At 41.4% G+C, this 14,772-nt stretch overlaps 1 protein-coding gene across 2 annotated transcripts in view; it reads right to left on the reverse strand.

Annotated features, from left to right (window-relative positions):
* LOC129002611 (partitioning defective 3 homolog B) overlaps positions 1-13,487 on the reverse strand; it is a 105,530-nt gene extending 92,043 nt beyond the window's left edge. For both annotated transcript variants that reach the window (XM_054430553.1, XM_054430548.1), the window contains exon 1: positions 12,937-13,487. In XM_054430553.1, coding sequence (XP_054286528.1) covers positions 12,937-13,056 — 120 coding nt within the window. In that variant the 5' untranslated portion in view covers positions 13,057-13,487. The remainder of the gene's footprint in view (positions 1-12,936) is intronic.
* Between the last annotated feature and the right edge of the window lie 1,285 nt (positions 13,488-14,772).

Raw genomic sequence — 14,772 nt, forward strand, 5'->3', positions numbered from 1 at the left:
AAACATCAATGCTCAATTTAACGATATGTAAGGTAATTTACGTAGTTACAATTTGTACTTTTTTAGCTTTTAAGTATTCATTCAAGACTTTCCCTAGCAAACTGAAAGTTCCATCGCACATGCTAATTTCATCTTCATCTACGATGTTGGCAGACACGAACTCAACAATATTAACCCACCCTTGCTAATATCCGAGCACTAACTGAGAAACTCTTTTCGGTTTCTTCCCGAGAAATTCTTTTCGGTTTCAGGTGTCAAATTGACAATCTATGTATCAATTCCCTGGTGGTGGAGCAAGAGACAGACCCTCGTCACTCATTACACAGCCACCAACCTGCAGAGCGACGGCTTCGGTCCGGAAAGAGCTTTTTATCACGGACACGAGTCCTGGATGGATCAATCTCAAGCAATCGGGTAGCAAGGTGGCCGGCCACGTTGACTAACCCTCCCATACCAGCCAGAGAGGAACTGGCTCCTGGTGGAGGCCTGCATTACAGGTTTGGAAGACCCTAAATCGAATCAGGGTCGAGGTACCAAAATGCAAGACAAACATGCAGAAATGGGTTCTCTTACCAGATGAAGAAAACATCTTGTGTGCGTCTGGTGCTGTTCAGGATCCTGGCCATCTGCTGATCTGTCCACGCCTAGACCAGTCTTGCACATTGCTCTTTAGCTACGTTAGCTAATTTTTGGAAAAGCGAAGTCTGATTTCCGGACACGGAAAGTAAGTAACTGAGCAACGTTTTTAGTCCATTTCAAACACCACTGCTCAATTTAGCGATATATGATGTAAGTTACGTACAGTAGTTAAAAGTTACACTTGGCTTTAATTTAGTTAAACTTGGCGCCCCTAACCTCCACACAGCTGTGGTGCGGACTGACAGTCCCATCCCTGCACACTGCAGCTGAGACGCAGAAGTCTGTGTGTTGCTGATCAGTGATCAGTATTCAGAGTGTGTATGCAGATGCAGACAATGCCCCCGACTGGCCTTGTGTGACATCATGTGTGGGTGTCTGAGCCTCCACACAACTGTGGTGCGGACTGAAAGTTCCAACCCTGCACATTGCAGCTGAGTCGCCGGAGTCCTGTGTGTTGCTGATCAGTGATCAGTATTCAGTGTGTATGCAGATTCAGACAATGCCCCCGACTGGACTTGTGTGACATCATGTGTGGGTGTCTGAGCCTCCACACAACTGTGGTGCGGACTGACAGTCCCATCCCTGCACACTGCAGCTGAGACGCAGAAGTCTGTGTGTTGCTGATCAGTGATCAGTATTCAGAGTGTGTATGCAGATGCAGACAATGCCCCCGACTGGCCTTGTGTGACATCATGTGTGGGTGTCTGAGCCTCCACACAACTGTGGTGCGGACTGACAGTCCCATCCCTGCACACTGCAGCTGAGACGCAGAAGTCTGTGTGTTGCTGATCAGTGATCAGTATTCAGAGTGTGTATGCAGATGCAGACAATGCCCCCGACTGGACTTGTGTGACGTCATGTGTGGGTGTCTGAGCCTCCACACAACTGTGGTGCGGACTGAAAGTTCCAACCCTGCACATTGCAGCTGAGTCGCCGGAGTCCTGTGTGTTGCTGATCAGTGATCAGTATTCAGTGTGTATGCAGATTCAGACAATGCCCCCGACTGGACTTGTGTGACGTCATGTGTGGGTGTCTGAGCCTCCACACAACTGTGGTGCGGACTGAAAGTTCCAACCCTGCACATTGCAGCTGAGTCGCCGGAGTCCTGTGTGTTGCTGATCAGTGATCAGTATTCAGAGTGTGTATGCAGATTCAGACAATGCCCCCGACTGGCCTTGTGTGACGTCATGTGTGGGTGTCTGAGCCTCCACAGGCCGCGCCTCTACCCTCCACACTGAGGTGTAAACCACACAGTTATGTTACGGGTTCATCTACAAATTATTACTCAATCAAAAATAGAGCTGCGGAAGTACTGGTAGCGCATTCTACGAGACAGTTAGAGAGTTCATACATAAATTACTTTCGCACTACAATTGGCTTTAGGACCCACTTCCGTATAGAAAGCAGAAGTAGTTTATAACCGATTGTACTTGCAATCAATGATGGTAATATGCAAAACAGCACTATGGATTAATAACTTTTACTATAGATTCATCTGTATAATAGGTCGACTGAACACTGTTGAGATAGTTTAAAGTTCAGATGAAGACACTTTGGCAACATGGAAAACGCTCATGATCTACACTATTAATTACAGTTAATTATCTGACAAATCTAAACTAAGACACCTCAACACTGCCGTAACGATTCGCAAACCTTGAGGAGGCTGGGACAACGTGTGGCACGTGGGTACAATATAACCTTGACGGTAGCCGTTATGCTAATCTCGCCCAGCAAACTGTCCCTTGTCATATACTGTATCAACTGTCACCTACCCGGCCGGAACCTACACTCCTACAGTTTACTCGCTACGGTACACACTGACACTGACTGAACACAAGTTGTACAATCTATAGGTTTACCTAGGTAGGCAAAACTTCTTGGCGCTGAAAAAATACTCAAAAGATTTTCTGTCAAATGCGATGAATTTTACTCTAATCCTAATTGTGCCCAGTATTAAATAGTTGCATTAAAGACAAAACAGTTTATTCTGCAATGGTTTGTAGAATGATTTTGTTATCTAAGGATCGAATTCAGCCTCAAAACTACCATAGTCTACTCTTTATATATCTTTATATCTTATAAAGTCTTAAGTCTTATATATCTTTCTCGTTATTTTTACTTTATTTCTAGCACTCTATGTATTGGTTGTATGACAATAAACCGCATAACATACTGTCCAGGGGTCTATTGCTAGGATTGTCCGTCCCCCAGACCTTGACCAAAGGCTAGTAGTCCTACTCTACCTTGTTAAAACTGTACTTACGTTTCAGGCAGAAGCTTTTAGAGGTCTCCATCTTAAGCTGGGTTTTCCTAGGCGCGGAAGCGGAGAGCGGAGAGAGGAACGCGGGGCGCGGAACTGAAATTAACATGGCATTCCGCTCCGCTTCTAGGAAAACAGTAACATTAAATTACCTAAGACAAGTGGAGTCCGCTCTCCGCGTTCCTCTATCCGCTCGCCGACTCCGCGGCTAGGAAAACCCGGCTTTAATATATAAAAGAAAGTTGTGTTAGTTACAGCGTTAATAACTAGAAAACTACTAAACCAATTGGCATGAAAATTTACAGGGATATTCCTTAGGTACTAGAATAACATAATAGCCTGGTTCCGTTTGAAAAACCCTTGAGGGGATCGTCCTGTGGCCCTTTGCAGTTTACATGTTAATCTTATGGAAGAATGTTTTATTTTGTTTACCATGCCATGTTTGTCATTTCTTGATTAAATTAAACGAGCTCGTCCTACGTACGGGAATCGAGTTGTCAACTAAAACGGAATAATTCAGAACATCTAGTTTACACGCATAGACACATATTCTGGCAGTTTTAATGGGGAAGATCACCTTATAAACAAATGTAACTTCAACCTGGAGGTGAGTGAGCGTAGCGAACGAACTTCAACCAGGAGGCGAGTTAGCGTAGCGAAAGAACTTCAACCAGGACGTGATTGAGCCATGCGAACGAGCTCATCTTGAAAATGAACGAGCATTTGACATAAAACCACATTAGGACAGGACGACGTCTGTCGGGCCAGCTAGTATTCGTATAAACATAACTGCGTCCGTATACTAATCAATTCGATTCATGGTTTGATTTTCTCGAATTCCACATAACGTATTTACACAACCCTACCTATTTTTCGATCAAGACATGACGACACCTCAACACACTTTGAGCTATCCAATTTCTCTCCTGGAGTAGTGAAACTAGGCTATTGTCATGCCTAGGCGGGTGGTATCCATCATGCCAGTTGGTTCCCAGAGGTGAAGATGATCAGACGGGGACGGGAAGCTAACAACCGCGGTTGTGGTCGAGCCTGCGTGTGAAAGGCCTAGGGACCTCGACGTCGACTGCCAAGGTTTCGACTCGTCCTTGGTGCCTTCCGTGGATACCTCACAGTCCGACTGCCCGTCCACCGTACATTTAAAGTCTACACGATTCAGCAACCGATAACAAGAGACAGGAGGAGTTGGAACTTGTTACAAAATGGGTAGACAGAAGGGCTGTACTAATTCATTTAACTGACACAGAAAGATTAAGACTGGACATTCCACATGTATGAGGAAGTAAAAATGCATTAACTGCTATGTGGTATTTTAAAACCACGTCGTCGATTAACGCGTATCGGAGGTTACCAAAGTTCATAATTGACACATCATCAAAACATGCAAAAAGCTGTTAAAACTTCAAGGTATTTTCATTATTTTCATTAGACATCATAGGAGGGTTGTAAAAGACCATTGGGGATGCAATCAATCATATTTATTTGTATACAATGCCATATAAACGAACTTTTAAGTTGAGGGTATGGCCAAATCAACAGATCAACCTATTGTTGTGGGTACGATGTTGTTGTTGGTCACTATCAATTGTGATCAACAGCAAAAAGTTGACACATTTGTAGACAAAAACTGTGTGAATCAAGGAAAATGTGTGACTAAACATGTTCTACCCACGTAGACATCGATCGGGACTAGGAAAATCCTTTTACAAGTCAACTTTAACAACCATTTAAACGGTTAAACGCATGTCCATGTATATAAATTCACCATCAACCACTCATAAAAGGATATGGAGCATATAAAGGAGAGATATAACAAGTAGGCATCTTTCTGGATGTTCACTCGGTAATCAGAATGATACCAATCCAATCGTGAAAAGGGATATTTAAATCCATAGAAAGTTAAGTCCAAGAATAAAAAGAAACCTGATCCGACGCTGTGTACGCAAACAATGTGCACGGTTGCTTCAAAATATTTCTTCATCGAGTTTATAGAGAACCAATCACCCACAAGGGTGGTCGCTGCTGCTAACTGCACTGCCATTTACCTCAGCTCAGGTTGAGGTTGTATTACGACCAACAAGCAGTTCCACAGATTGCATTTGCCTTATAAGGCGACGAACTGTAGACGGTGGCTGCAGAACGCTACCTGGGGCTAAGTCTTTGTATTATATGTGTATTGCAATACATACACCATTACTTTACTACGTAACATAACTTAGTAGTAATTTTTGTTACGATGTACAAACATGTGAGTAAACTGCATTCTCACTACATTCCGTGATGGAAGGCGATCAACAGGAAAACGCTTATAAAATCACAACAGATACAGCTTTGCGCCGGACACTTCACTGGACTACAATATACTGTTTTCTTCTCTGATGTTAATCCTCCATAATCTAAACAGACTGTGAGCTTAGCATTCCTTGATGGAAAAGCGATCAACAACCAGAAAACGATTATAGAATCGCAACACATGTAACTTCGCGTTGAAAGCTTTACTGGAATCATTACAGTTTCTCTTCTCTGATATTAATCCTCCATAATCCAAACAGACTGTCTTATCTTAATACAGCTTATCTTACGTGAGTTTATTGCCTGGTAATTTGGGTTGAAGGACACCTTTACAGTTGAAGGACTGAAATGGTCTGAAAATTCACGCATTTTAGGATGGGCCGAAAACCAATAACAGATCACGTACTGGACAATAATTCTTCAGCTGGGTATTGAGGCTGACAGGAAAAATAGTACAAAATATAGTTCTTCTCAAAAGAATATCCTACTTCCCTCCGTCACTAACATAATCTTTCCTAATGCCTAGGCCTCAAGGTTTTTAAAGGAGCCTAAAAGTCTTACAATTAATAAGCTATTCAAAGGCTATTTCACGTAAGCATTCTTCTTCGGTGGACGGTTGAAGCCTAGCCTCCTATGAAGAGTCGAGTACTACCTCCTTATCAAGAGTATTGAATCCTAATCCTACCGTCTCCTCCAATGGATATATGAGGCTCTCCGTTGTCTCCAATAATCTGTGCTCCATCCCCTTCATCGGTGGATTTTCGAGGCACGCCACATCCTCCGATGGATATTTGAGGTCCACGGCCTTCTCGATGAGTTGAGGCCCATCGCTTGGCACGTAGACCTAAAGAAGTCGCTCGGTTGACAATGACGATGTTGTGTCAGTTTGACAATGTCACGCCGCTATCAATGTACAGTGTACATCGCCGGAAGCCGCACAATGGTTCATCACTTCACAAAGCCGCTCCGTATCCCACAGACCTCGTTTTCTCTTTTCTCCCGTAAAACATTGCTAGGCGAGCTCGTCTACTTGGCGATACAACCAATGTGGCGGGTGAAAAACGTTCGGAGCTATGGCACTAAAACCATGACACTGTGGGATTCGGTACAAAATACGCAATTTGACTACAAAATAGCAAGACAGTATTTCATCAGGAGCCAAGCCTATAGGTTAAACCTACTCCAAATTAGGTGATCCTTTTTTATCAACTGAAGACAAATTCAAGGTAGGCTTGAACAAATTTTTAATCGTTATAACATTAACTAACGGTCTGTTAATGAATTAATGTTCGCCCTGTAGTATTTTATAACTTGAGTGAACCTTAAGCACACGACAAAGTTTCTCATACAATTGGAGAATAAATTTGTTTAAGCCTACCTTGAATTTGTCTTCAGTTGATAAAAAAGGATCACCTAATTTGGAGTAGGTTTAACCTATAGGCTTGGCTCCTAATGACCCCACAATGGCTAATGAGAGACCCCACATAAAACGAAATCGGACATGAAACATGAACGATTTTACAATAGATATATCTTCTTGCAGAATTCAGATTCAATCAAAACAAATAATGGTATGTGGATCAACAACATTTACAAATTACGTCCCTGGCCCTTGACCGTGGCTAATAGTCATTTCTGGAACGGGGTTATAATATGTCGACGGTTAAATTATATTTTAGGCCTAAATATACTACAGTAACATCTTGGGTTTTTGGGCCCGTGAAGACATTTGTGTATGTTTATGATCTATGTATATTATCCATGCATATGATCCATGATCCATATTATTCTAATATCCGTGGTAAGCATGCACGCAAGTTATAAAACTGTCTCGTGGACTAGGAAAAGGTCCATTGCCAAAAAAGTTAACCAGTTTACCTTGCGATATCTTTATCTTTTTATTTGGTTCGTTTCTTGGTTTTAGAGGATTTAAAATCAGTTGTAAAATAGGAAACTGCTCGAGTTTGTCTACACGGTCGCACGTTATGAATCCTTTCATGCTTGAGGAGTTCTGATCTACAACCTTGCCTGCTTGGAAGGTTCGAGCTAAGCTTGTAGCGCAGTTGGTAGACAAAGAGTTAATTAAAGGTGGGGAAACGCGAAACGCTTATCATTATCGGTATCATCGTGGGAGTGTGTGTGTTATGTGTAGCGTGAGAACGTGTGGCGGCGTCAGCGTCACTGGAGCAGCACGGCGGCATCTGTCGTGTCCACCTGACCACAGAAAACGTACTACTATAACCCAGAATGCCAACCGCATGGTAAAAAGCATTAAGCGGTTTGAGAGAGCTTTGCCTGTCAATCGGTAGGCAGCGCCACCAGCGTTGCCATGCAATAGCATTGTATTGACATTTGCAATTGCCTACCGATTGACAGGCAAAGCTCTCTCAAACCGCTTAATGCTTTTTACCATGCGGTTGGCATTCTGGGTTATAGTAGTACGTTTTCTGTGACCTGACACACACACACTCACTACAGAGCCGACGTAATGTCAAATGTTCTACATCACTTCAACTTGATAGCATTGACTCACGATCAACTTTTAACTCCACGCCGCGGCCTGGTAGAATTAGCAACGTCGCAAGTAGTGCTGTTTAGCGCCAGACGTCCCATAAGCTAACATAACAGACAGGTGGCGCCCTCTCACTTAATCGCGTGTTATTGTTAAACAGCACTACTGACAGTGTTGCCACTTCGGACGCCGCGGCCAGCGTCTACTTTGAGAGTAAAAACACTACAGGGTGTGTTCCTTGACCTGTCAAAGACGTTTGATTGTGTGGATCACCAAACTTTGTTACTGAAAATTGAGTTCTGTGGTGTTCGCATCGTGCCTCTTTTGAGGCTAGAACCCTCCATAGTGACAGGAGTCAATCCGTTCAAATTTCAAAACCCATCAAATTTAGCTATGCCGTCCCTCAGGGATCTATACTCAGTTCTGGCCTGTTCCTTATTTATGTCAATAACATCGGAACATCTCTCTACACCATGGACAGATGGTTCAGTACGCCAACAACAAAAATCTTTTCTTTCGTGGAAATTCAAATTCTACTTTGGAAATTAAAACATTTGTTGATTTAAATTTGTGCATTAAAAATTTTGAGGAAATGAATTTGAAAACAAATCCAACAAAATCCCACTTTATCAATTTCCGTCTCGGCTCAAGAAGCTCTGACGTTTCTCCTACGGTCATGATCGAAAAACTATTGGCACATGAGCTGCACTAAGTTCCTCAGAATACTCCTTGACGATGGATTGACTTGGAACAATCATGTTGACAGTGTATGCTCAAAGGTCTCAAGGGCACATTTGCCTTAAAGAGACTCGCAAAATACTGTTGTTGCAAAACCCTTCTCATGGCCTATTTGGCCTTATTTATCCTCACCTCACTTACGGGATTGTGTTGGGGTATGGATTACCTTTTTTCCAGGCTTTTCAAACTCCAAATAAGGGCAGTAAGAAGAATTGCTAATCTAAAAAGAAGAAAATCCTGCAGGGTGGCATTTGCATCCTTGGGCCTGGGTTTAGTCTGCCCAGTGCCTAAGTTTTTGAGACAGTGGTTCGTTGTCATTTGAAAAGTAGCTTAACATAGGGTTTAGACATACACCGACACAATACGAGAGGAAGAGAGAACTTCTGCCTGGGCCAGCCCAGCTTAGAATGGCAGTATTTGAAGGCTTAAAACCTTCTGAGCTCAGCTGGCATTCCTCTCATCAAGTTTGCCCAACTGGTTCAGAGCAGAACAAGATGTATGAAAAATTAAAACTAAACTAAAGCGCATGTTAACTTCACAAGCATTTCATTCGGTGGAGGAGTTTTTGGCTCACCGCTGGTAGACTTCTAGGACCTCGTCTTTTGGACTACTCTGGTTTATTGTATGCCGTTATATTTCTGTTAAATCTACATTATCATCGGAAGACCTGAACCAATTTCTATTTCCGTGCTGGACAATAAAAACAAGAACATAGCTTCCAAGGTTATCATTATGAGTTGACATTCAAAATTTTATTTAACACTAATCACCGATGGATCTCGTCTAGAGCTGGGTGTGGGAGTTGAAGGGAGAATGTGGTTCGATGAGGTGTCGTGCTTTACCAGGGTGTGCTCATACAGTGCAGTGCTTGTGCACAGCTCTCTAGGGGTCCCTAATTCCAGGAAGGACCTAGCACTCACCCGTCTAAATGCAACCCCTAGTTACTCGGGTGACCTGCGGCAATTTGGAATTGTTGATGTCTTACAGATTACAGTAGTAAGTCCGAATATCCCTTTCCCTACCCTAATTACCAGCAGGAGGGTGGCAAAGGGGACAGTGCAAATATCTACACAGTCATTTGGAATTAGAACTTCTTTACAATGTTCAAAGTCCAAGTTAGGGATAGCCAGTACAACCGTTCGTCGTTTAGTTGTGTTGAAGTTTCACCCAGTGTGGTGTCACCTCTTGTTACGTAGTACTGTAAAGTAGTAGGAAACAGTGTTAGCCTATTTATGACTGTCGATTTTCTGTTAATATATAACTCAATGTTATTGTATGGTTTTTATTTTTGTAATTGTAGCCTAAAGTATATATTAAAAACTTGAAACAAAATTTAAATATACCTCGGCTTCCATTAAAAAAAAGGTCAGGGCTTTGATTATTATTAGAACTGGTTTGTCAATTTAAACTGCTCGAATAAACTTTAAACTTTAACGATGTTCAAGCGGTAGGCCTACTCACTTTAATAATATTAAAGCAGTTTCCACAACTCCACAGCATACTAGGCGAATTTGACAACAAGACCCCCATAAAATGTTGTTTTAACACAGTCTCCAAAGCTAAAAATGCAGAAGAATGTTGAACATTGCGACATGTATACTGACTCTCACAAGTGGCCCTGAACATCAAGCATAACTTACAGCAAACTGGATCCTCAAACTACGATTTTGGTGCTGGATTAATAAGGTCATTAATAAATTATGAGAAAGCCCAAAGCCTGTACGGTACTGCTAGTTTATTGAAGTACAGAGCAGTTCGACAGACGAGTGTGCTGTACAAGCACGATGTACAGTTAAGCCCTGCACACACCAGAGCGATACTCCGTGCGATACTGGAGCGGGCGCGATACTTTTTCTTGGAAATTCTCTTGCGATACCAGTGGTCCGTGCAATACCATGGAGCCTTATGGAGCCGCACACACCAGAGCGAACCGCGATATGCGATACCGAGGCGAATGCGATACCGTAGTGATAGTATCACGGTAACGCTGCATGCACTGTTTGCAGCGCTGTATCACGGCGATACCAATGTGGCCAAACGATGAACTACTCAGTTTTGACTTTTTTCTGTACGTGTAAAAACGACAACAACATGTCGTGTATCACCGAACATTTACTTGAAGTTGTTTATACATACCCGATGCACTATGATTTATATCACGTTTTAACAACTAGAAATTTAAAATAGGGTTCGTCTTCATTATTTGTTATTAAACTACGTTTTTCTGAAGAATTTACAATAGAATTCCCAAACATTCAGACATCTTAAATTTATTAATTATTTTAACACTTAAACATTTGATTTGAATTATCAATAGTTTTTCCAGTGCCGCTGTCAATCCAATGTTGGGTGATTGCTGACAGAATAACGTATTTAATACTGGTTTGATGATGATTCAAATTACTATTTAATAGTTCATACAATATTGTATTAGCTATAGCACAGCATATTGTAGAGGTTTTGCTAGTCAGACTAGACGAACTAGAGAGATGGTAGGTAATGGTAATGGTAATGGAGGTGGGTGGAATGCTAATTGATCCGTCAACTCATTGAAAAATATATCTACATACCAGTCTTACCTTAAAGTGATTTGGGAGCGAGCTGGCGTAGTGGTTAGAGCACGGGACTTCAGTCCCTGAGGTCCCGGGTTCGATCCCCGCCAAGTCACCAATGGATTTTATCTAACTGGTAATGCCGCAACCCCTAGGTCTAGCCTGAAGTAATGTGAAAAACAATCCCAGCGTGCGAGGAAAAAAACCTTAAAGTGATTGCTAGCCGTTCTTCGGCACTCGCTTCACGGTAGTGGGTACTTTCCTTTTCGATAATGCCAGAAATCAAACTCAGCAACTCGTCAAAACATTCCTGATTAATTCCAGAATATGTAGAATCTTGTTTAATCTTTTCTTAACTGGGTCATGAGCATATATGGTACTCGCCAAATCGCAGCCGTTCTTTATTTATGTCGTATACCCACATTTTCCTTGCTCTCTCATCTTCTATAATAGCACGGCTAGTTAACAGAAAAGCTTCTTCTTCATCAGACCATGTCATAGTTTTAAGTTTACACACAGTACAGTATACAAACACTAAGTATAACACAACACTTTTGCAACTAGAGAGTCTCACAACCACCGCACCCTCTGAGGTGTACCTACTGGCTTTCCCGCGCGTCCATTTCCCGCTCTGGTGTGGAAGCACCTGTTTTCGCTGCGATATTATCGCCCAAATATCGCAGATAAAATTCTAAGAATAGTATCGCGCCACTCTAGCGATAAAGTATCGCTCCGGTGTGTACAGGGCTTTAGGTCTAGCGTTTTTAGTCCCTGAGGACATCAAAATTAGAAAGTAAATCGGTTCCGAGCCTAGGTCTTACCGTGCCACCTACGGTACCTTATAGCTACTTCCCAATAGGGAAATTGGCTAAAAAAAGGTCTCGTATACTAGGAAAAGGCCTACGGTAATGGTTAGCTGAGACGTACCTACGCCTATAGGGAAATTTGCTAAAAATTAGGCTTTTAGACATGAGTAACAATAAATATCGGTTCAATATTAATATTGCAAGAGGTCTGTTGAATTAAGGCCTTAGAATCATTAAGTTACCACATGATACATGTAAAAACGATAGCCTTAACAAAAACATCAGAAAAGCTTTTGCCTTTTTTTTCCTCAGTTTTTATTAAAAGTCATTTGGGTACTTTTGTATTATACGGAGGCCTCTGATTTTAGAGAGTTTCTTTTTTTGGTAGGTAGGTACGGTACCTGCCTAAGTTTACTTGTTACTTTTAATTAAGATAAATTGTTTTTGGTTACGCCTAAGTTAAATTTTGTATGGTTTAATTAAATAAAACATAGAGGATACGCGTCCGGCAGTGACGTCACCGGGTTGTGGGGTCCCGTAACGCCATTACCACAACGATACGATGTTCGGCCAGCGTTGTTCGTGGTGTAGTGGATAGAGTGCTCGGCTGATATCCGCTGGCCGAATATTGTATCGTTGTGGTAATGGCGTTCCGGGACCCCACAACCCAGTGACGTCACTACCGGACGCCTAATCCACGTCTGGTTACCGGACGCATATCCTCTGTGTTTGTCAATATCGTTCAGTCAATAATAGTGATTCTATTTTTAAACCATGAAGTTACCAAATAAGATAAAGTAATTTACGACCCTGAATCCACCTTGGCCCTAGATTTAGGAAGTGCGTTTAGGGTGAGTTAGGTTGTAAATTGGTCTACCTAAATAGACCAACATACAAGGCTCTCTCTACTGAATAGGCTAGGCCTAGTGTGGATTATATGTTATCCTGAAGTTAGATACAGGTCTATTTAGGCTAACTTAGTAACTGACACCCAAATTAACCAAAGTAGGTTCGTCCCAATTTCTTCACAAGTTGTGTTTTTCAATCAACTTAGGCCTAAGGAAACTAATAATTTAGGCTATTAAATGTATCGACGGATTTATTTGAATATCTTACCTTTCCAGTTGCCTTTTTATATCGTGTAATCGCCTGGCGTATGAGATCCTTCACTAATATTTCTCCATCACCACAGGGCACCACGACACGCACAGAACCAAAACACACAGTGACTTTCATGTTATGCGAAGCCTTCCACGATTATTCACTTATTAAACACAAAAAACTTGACACTTTTAAAATGCAGTACTATTAAAAAGTAGGTCATTATCCTGGCATTTAGTTAAAATATATATTTTAAGTTAAAAAACGAGATACTTCACTTCACTATAACATTATAGGTTAGCAGCATATTGCCGCCATTACTAATTTAAAATCATTTCCCTGCAAGGTATTACTATTGACTTTAATAATGCAATACCCATGTGAATGTTCCTTTAAAACGTACTAGATTTTGCACTGTTTGAAACATAAAATAATTCATCACATCACAATTATTACACATAAGTTATGGTTAAAACATTTCACACAAAACATACACAATCTAATCTAGCAGCTGTCACAACTTCGCAACATTGTTTGTTTAGTTAGTTGCCAGGAGACTCCACAGACTGAACCTCACCGTCCTCACCTTGTCAAATTTTTTGAACAAACTGGCCAATAGGAAACTTGCCCTCAAGTCAACGGACGCGAAAACACACCTGTTTGATGTAGTTAAGAAAATATCCGCAACTGTGTCTCGGCAGCACTGTACAAGAGCTTGCACAGTTAGCTGCAGTGGCGCTACACGTGGGGAATTTGTTTAGTTTCGAATATGCCATTGACTTTGGATGGATACTACCATCATAGATTAAACAGATTAAACATTAAACATACCATTGACTATATAACACCATATAACACTACACATGAGTAGTGTTATATAGTCAATGATACTACATTTTGACTTTTCATCCTGTTGTAAAATTAATTGGAGCCTGTTTTCGTTTTGATACGTTCATTATCTTACTGTTGAAATCAAAGAACATGTACATTGATTGATATAATATATAGTGTAATACAATACTGTATTTAATAAACTAATGAGGCTACATAGAAAATAACAATCTTTTGGTTTGATATGCGGTTGATGCAGAGGTAACGAGAGTAACTCAGACGGACCGTAGCCATACTACGAAATGACTTTGTGGTACTGTGTATCTCCGAAAATGTGGATACTGCCCCCAGTGTGTTTCCAAGGCCAAGGTCAAGATATCTTGCCAGAAAAGCATGATAATCACAGTGGCTACTATAAAGAGTAACCTGCCGAACAGATCACGTGATCGGGTTCTAGAAGGCACACGGAGGTCCACTTGGAAAACTAAAGCAGGACAATCAATTTGACCATTGAGTATTTTGCTGAGGAAAACAATGTCGGCATCACAGTGCTTCAAGTAGTGAAGATATTGCATGTGTATATCATTTTGCAGGACGGCCACTGTGTCTTCACAGTACAACAGTACTGTATGCCTTGACGCCGGACAACAAGAAATCTAAATATTACGTGGAAGAGGAAGGGTAGGGAGTAATACCTTCTATGGTAATACAGAGTGTTGAGAGCAATGACATTGGTTAGTCCACGGATGGCATGAAATATGAAGCCTAGTAGCTGGGTTAAAAAAAAACTACCTCGTCGAAGGAGAAGTCTGATGAGAAAACCACTTCCAAGTCTTTTACTAATTACTAGTGACTCTCTTTTCTTCTATTCGCTAATTATATTAATCTATTTGCGTTTATCTACGCACCATTCACATTTTGTTCGTATTTTGTATCTATTGCATATTATTGTATTGCATTTGCATGATACGATCAATCGCATTGAATGTTGATAAAAAAGAATCTGAATCGTCCAAAGTT

Source organism: Macrosteles quadrilineatus, unplaced genomic scaffold (genome assembly GCF_028750875.1).
Source record: "Macrosteles quadrilineatus isolate MER2022 unplaced genomic scaffold, UCM_ALF_1.0 Scaffold_9__3_contigs__length_116548681, whole genome shotgun sequence".
Classification (NCBI taxonomy): domain Eukaryota; kingdom Metazoa; phylum Arthropoda; class Insecta; order Hemiptera; family Cicadellidae; genus Macrosteles; species Macrosteles quadrilineatus.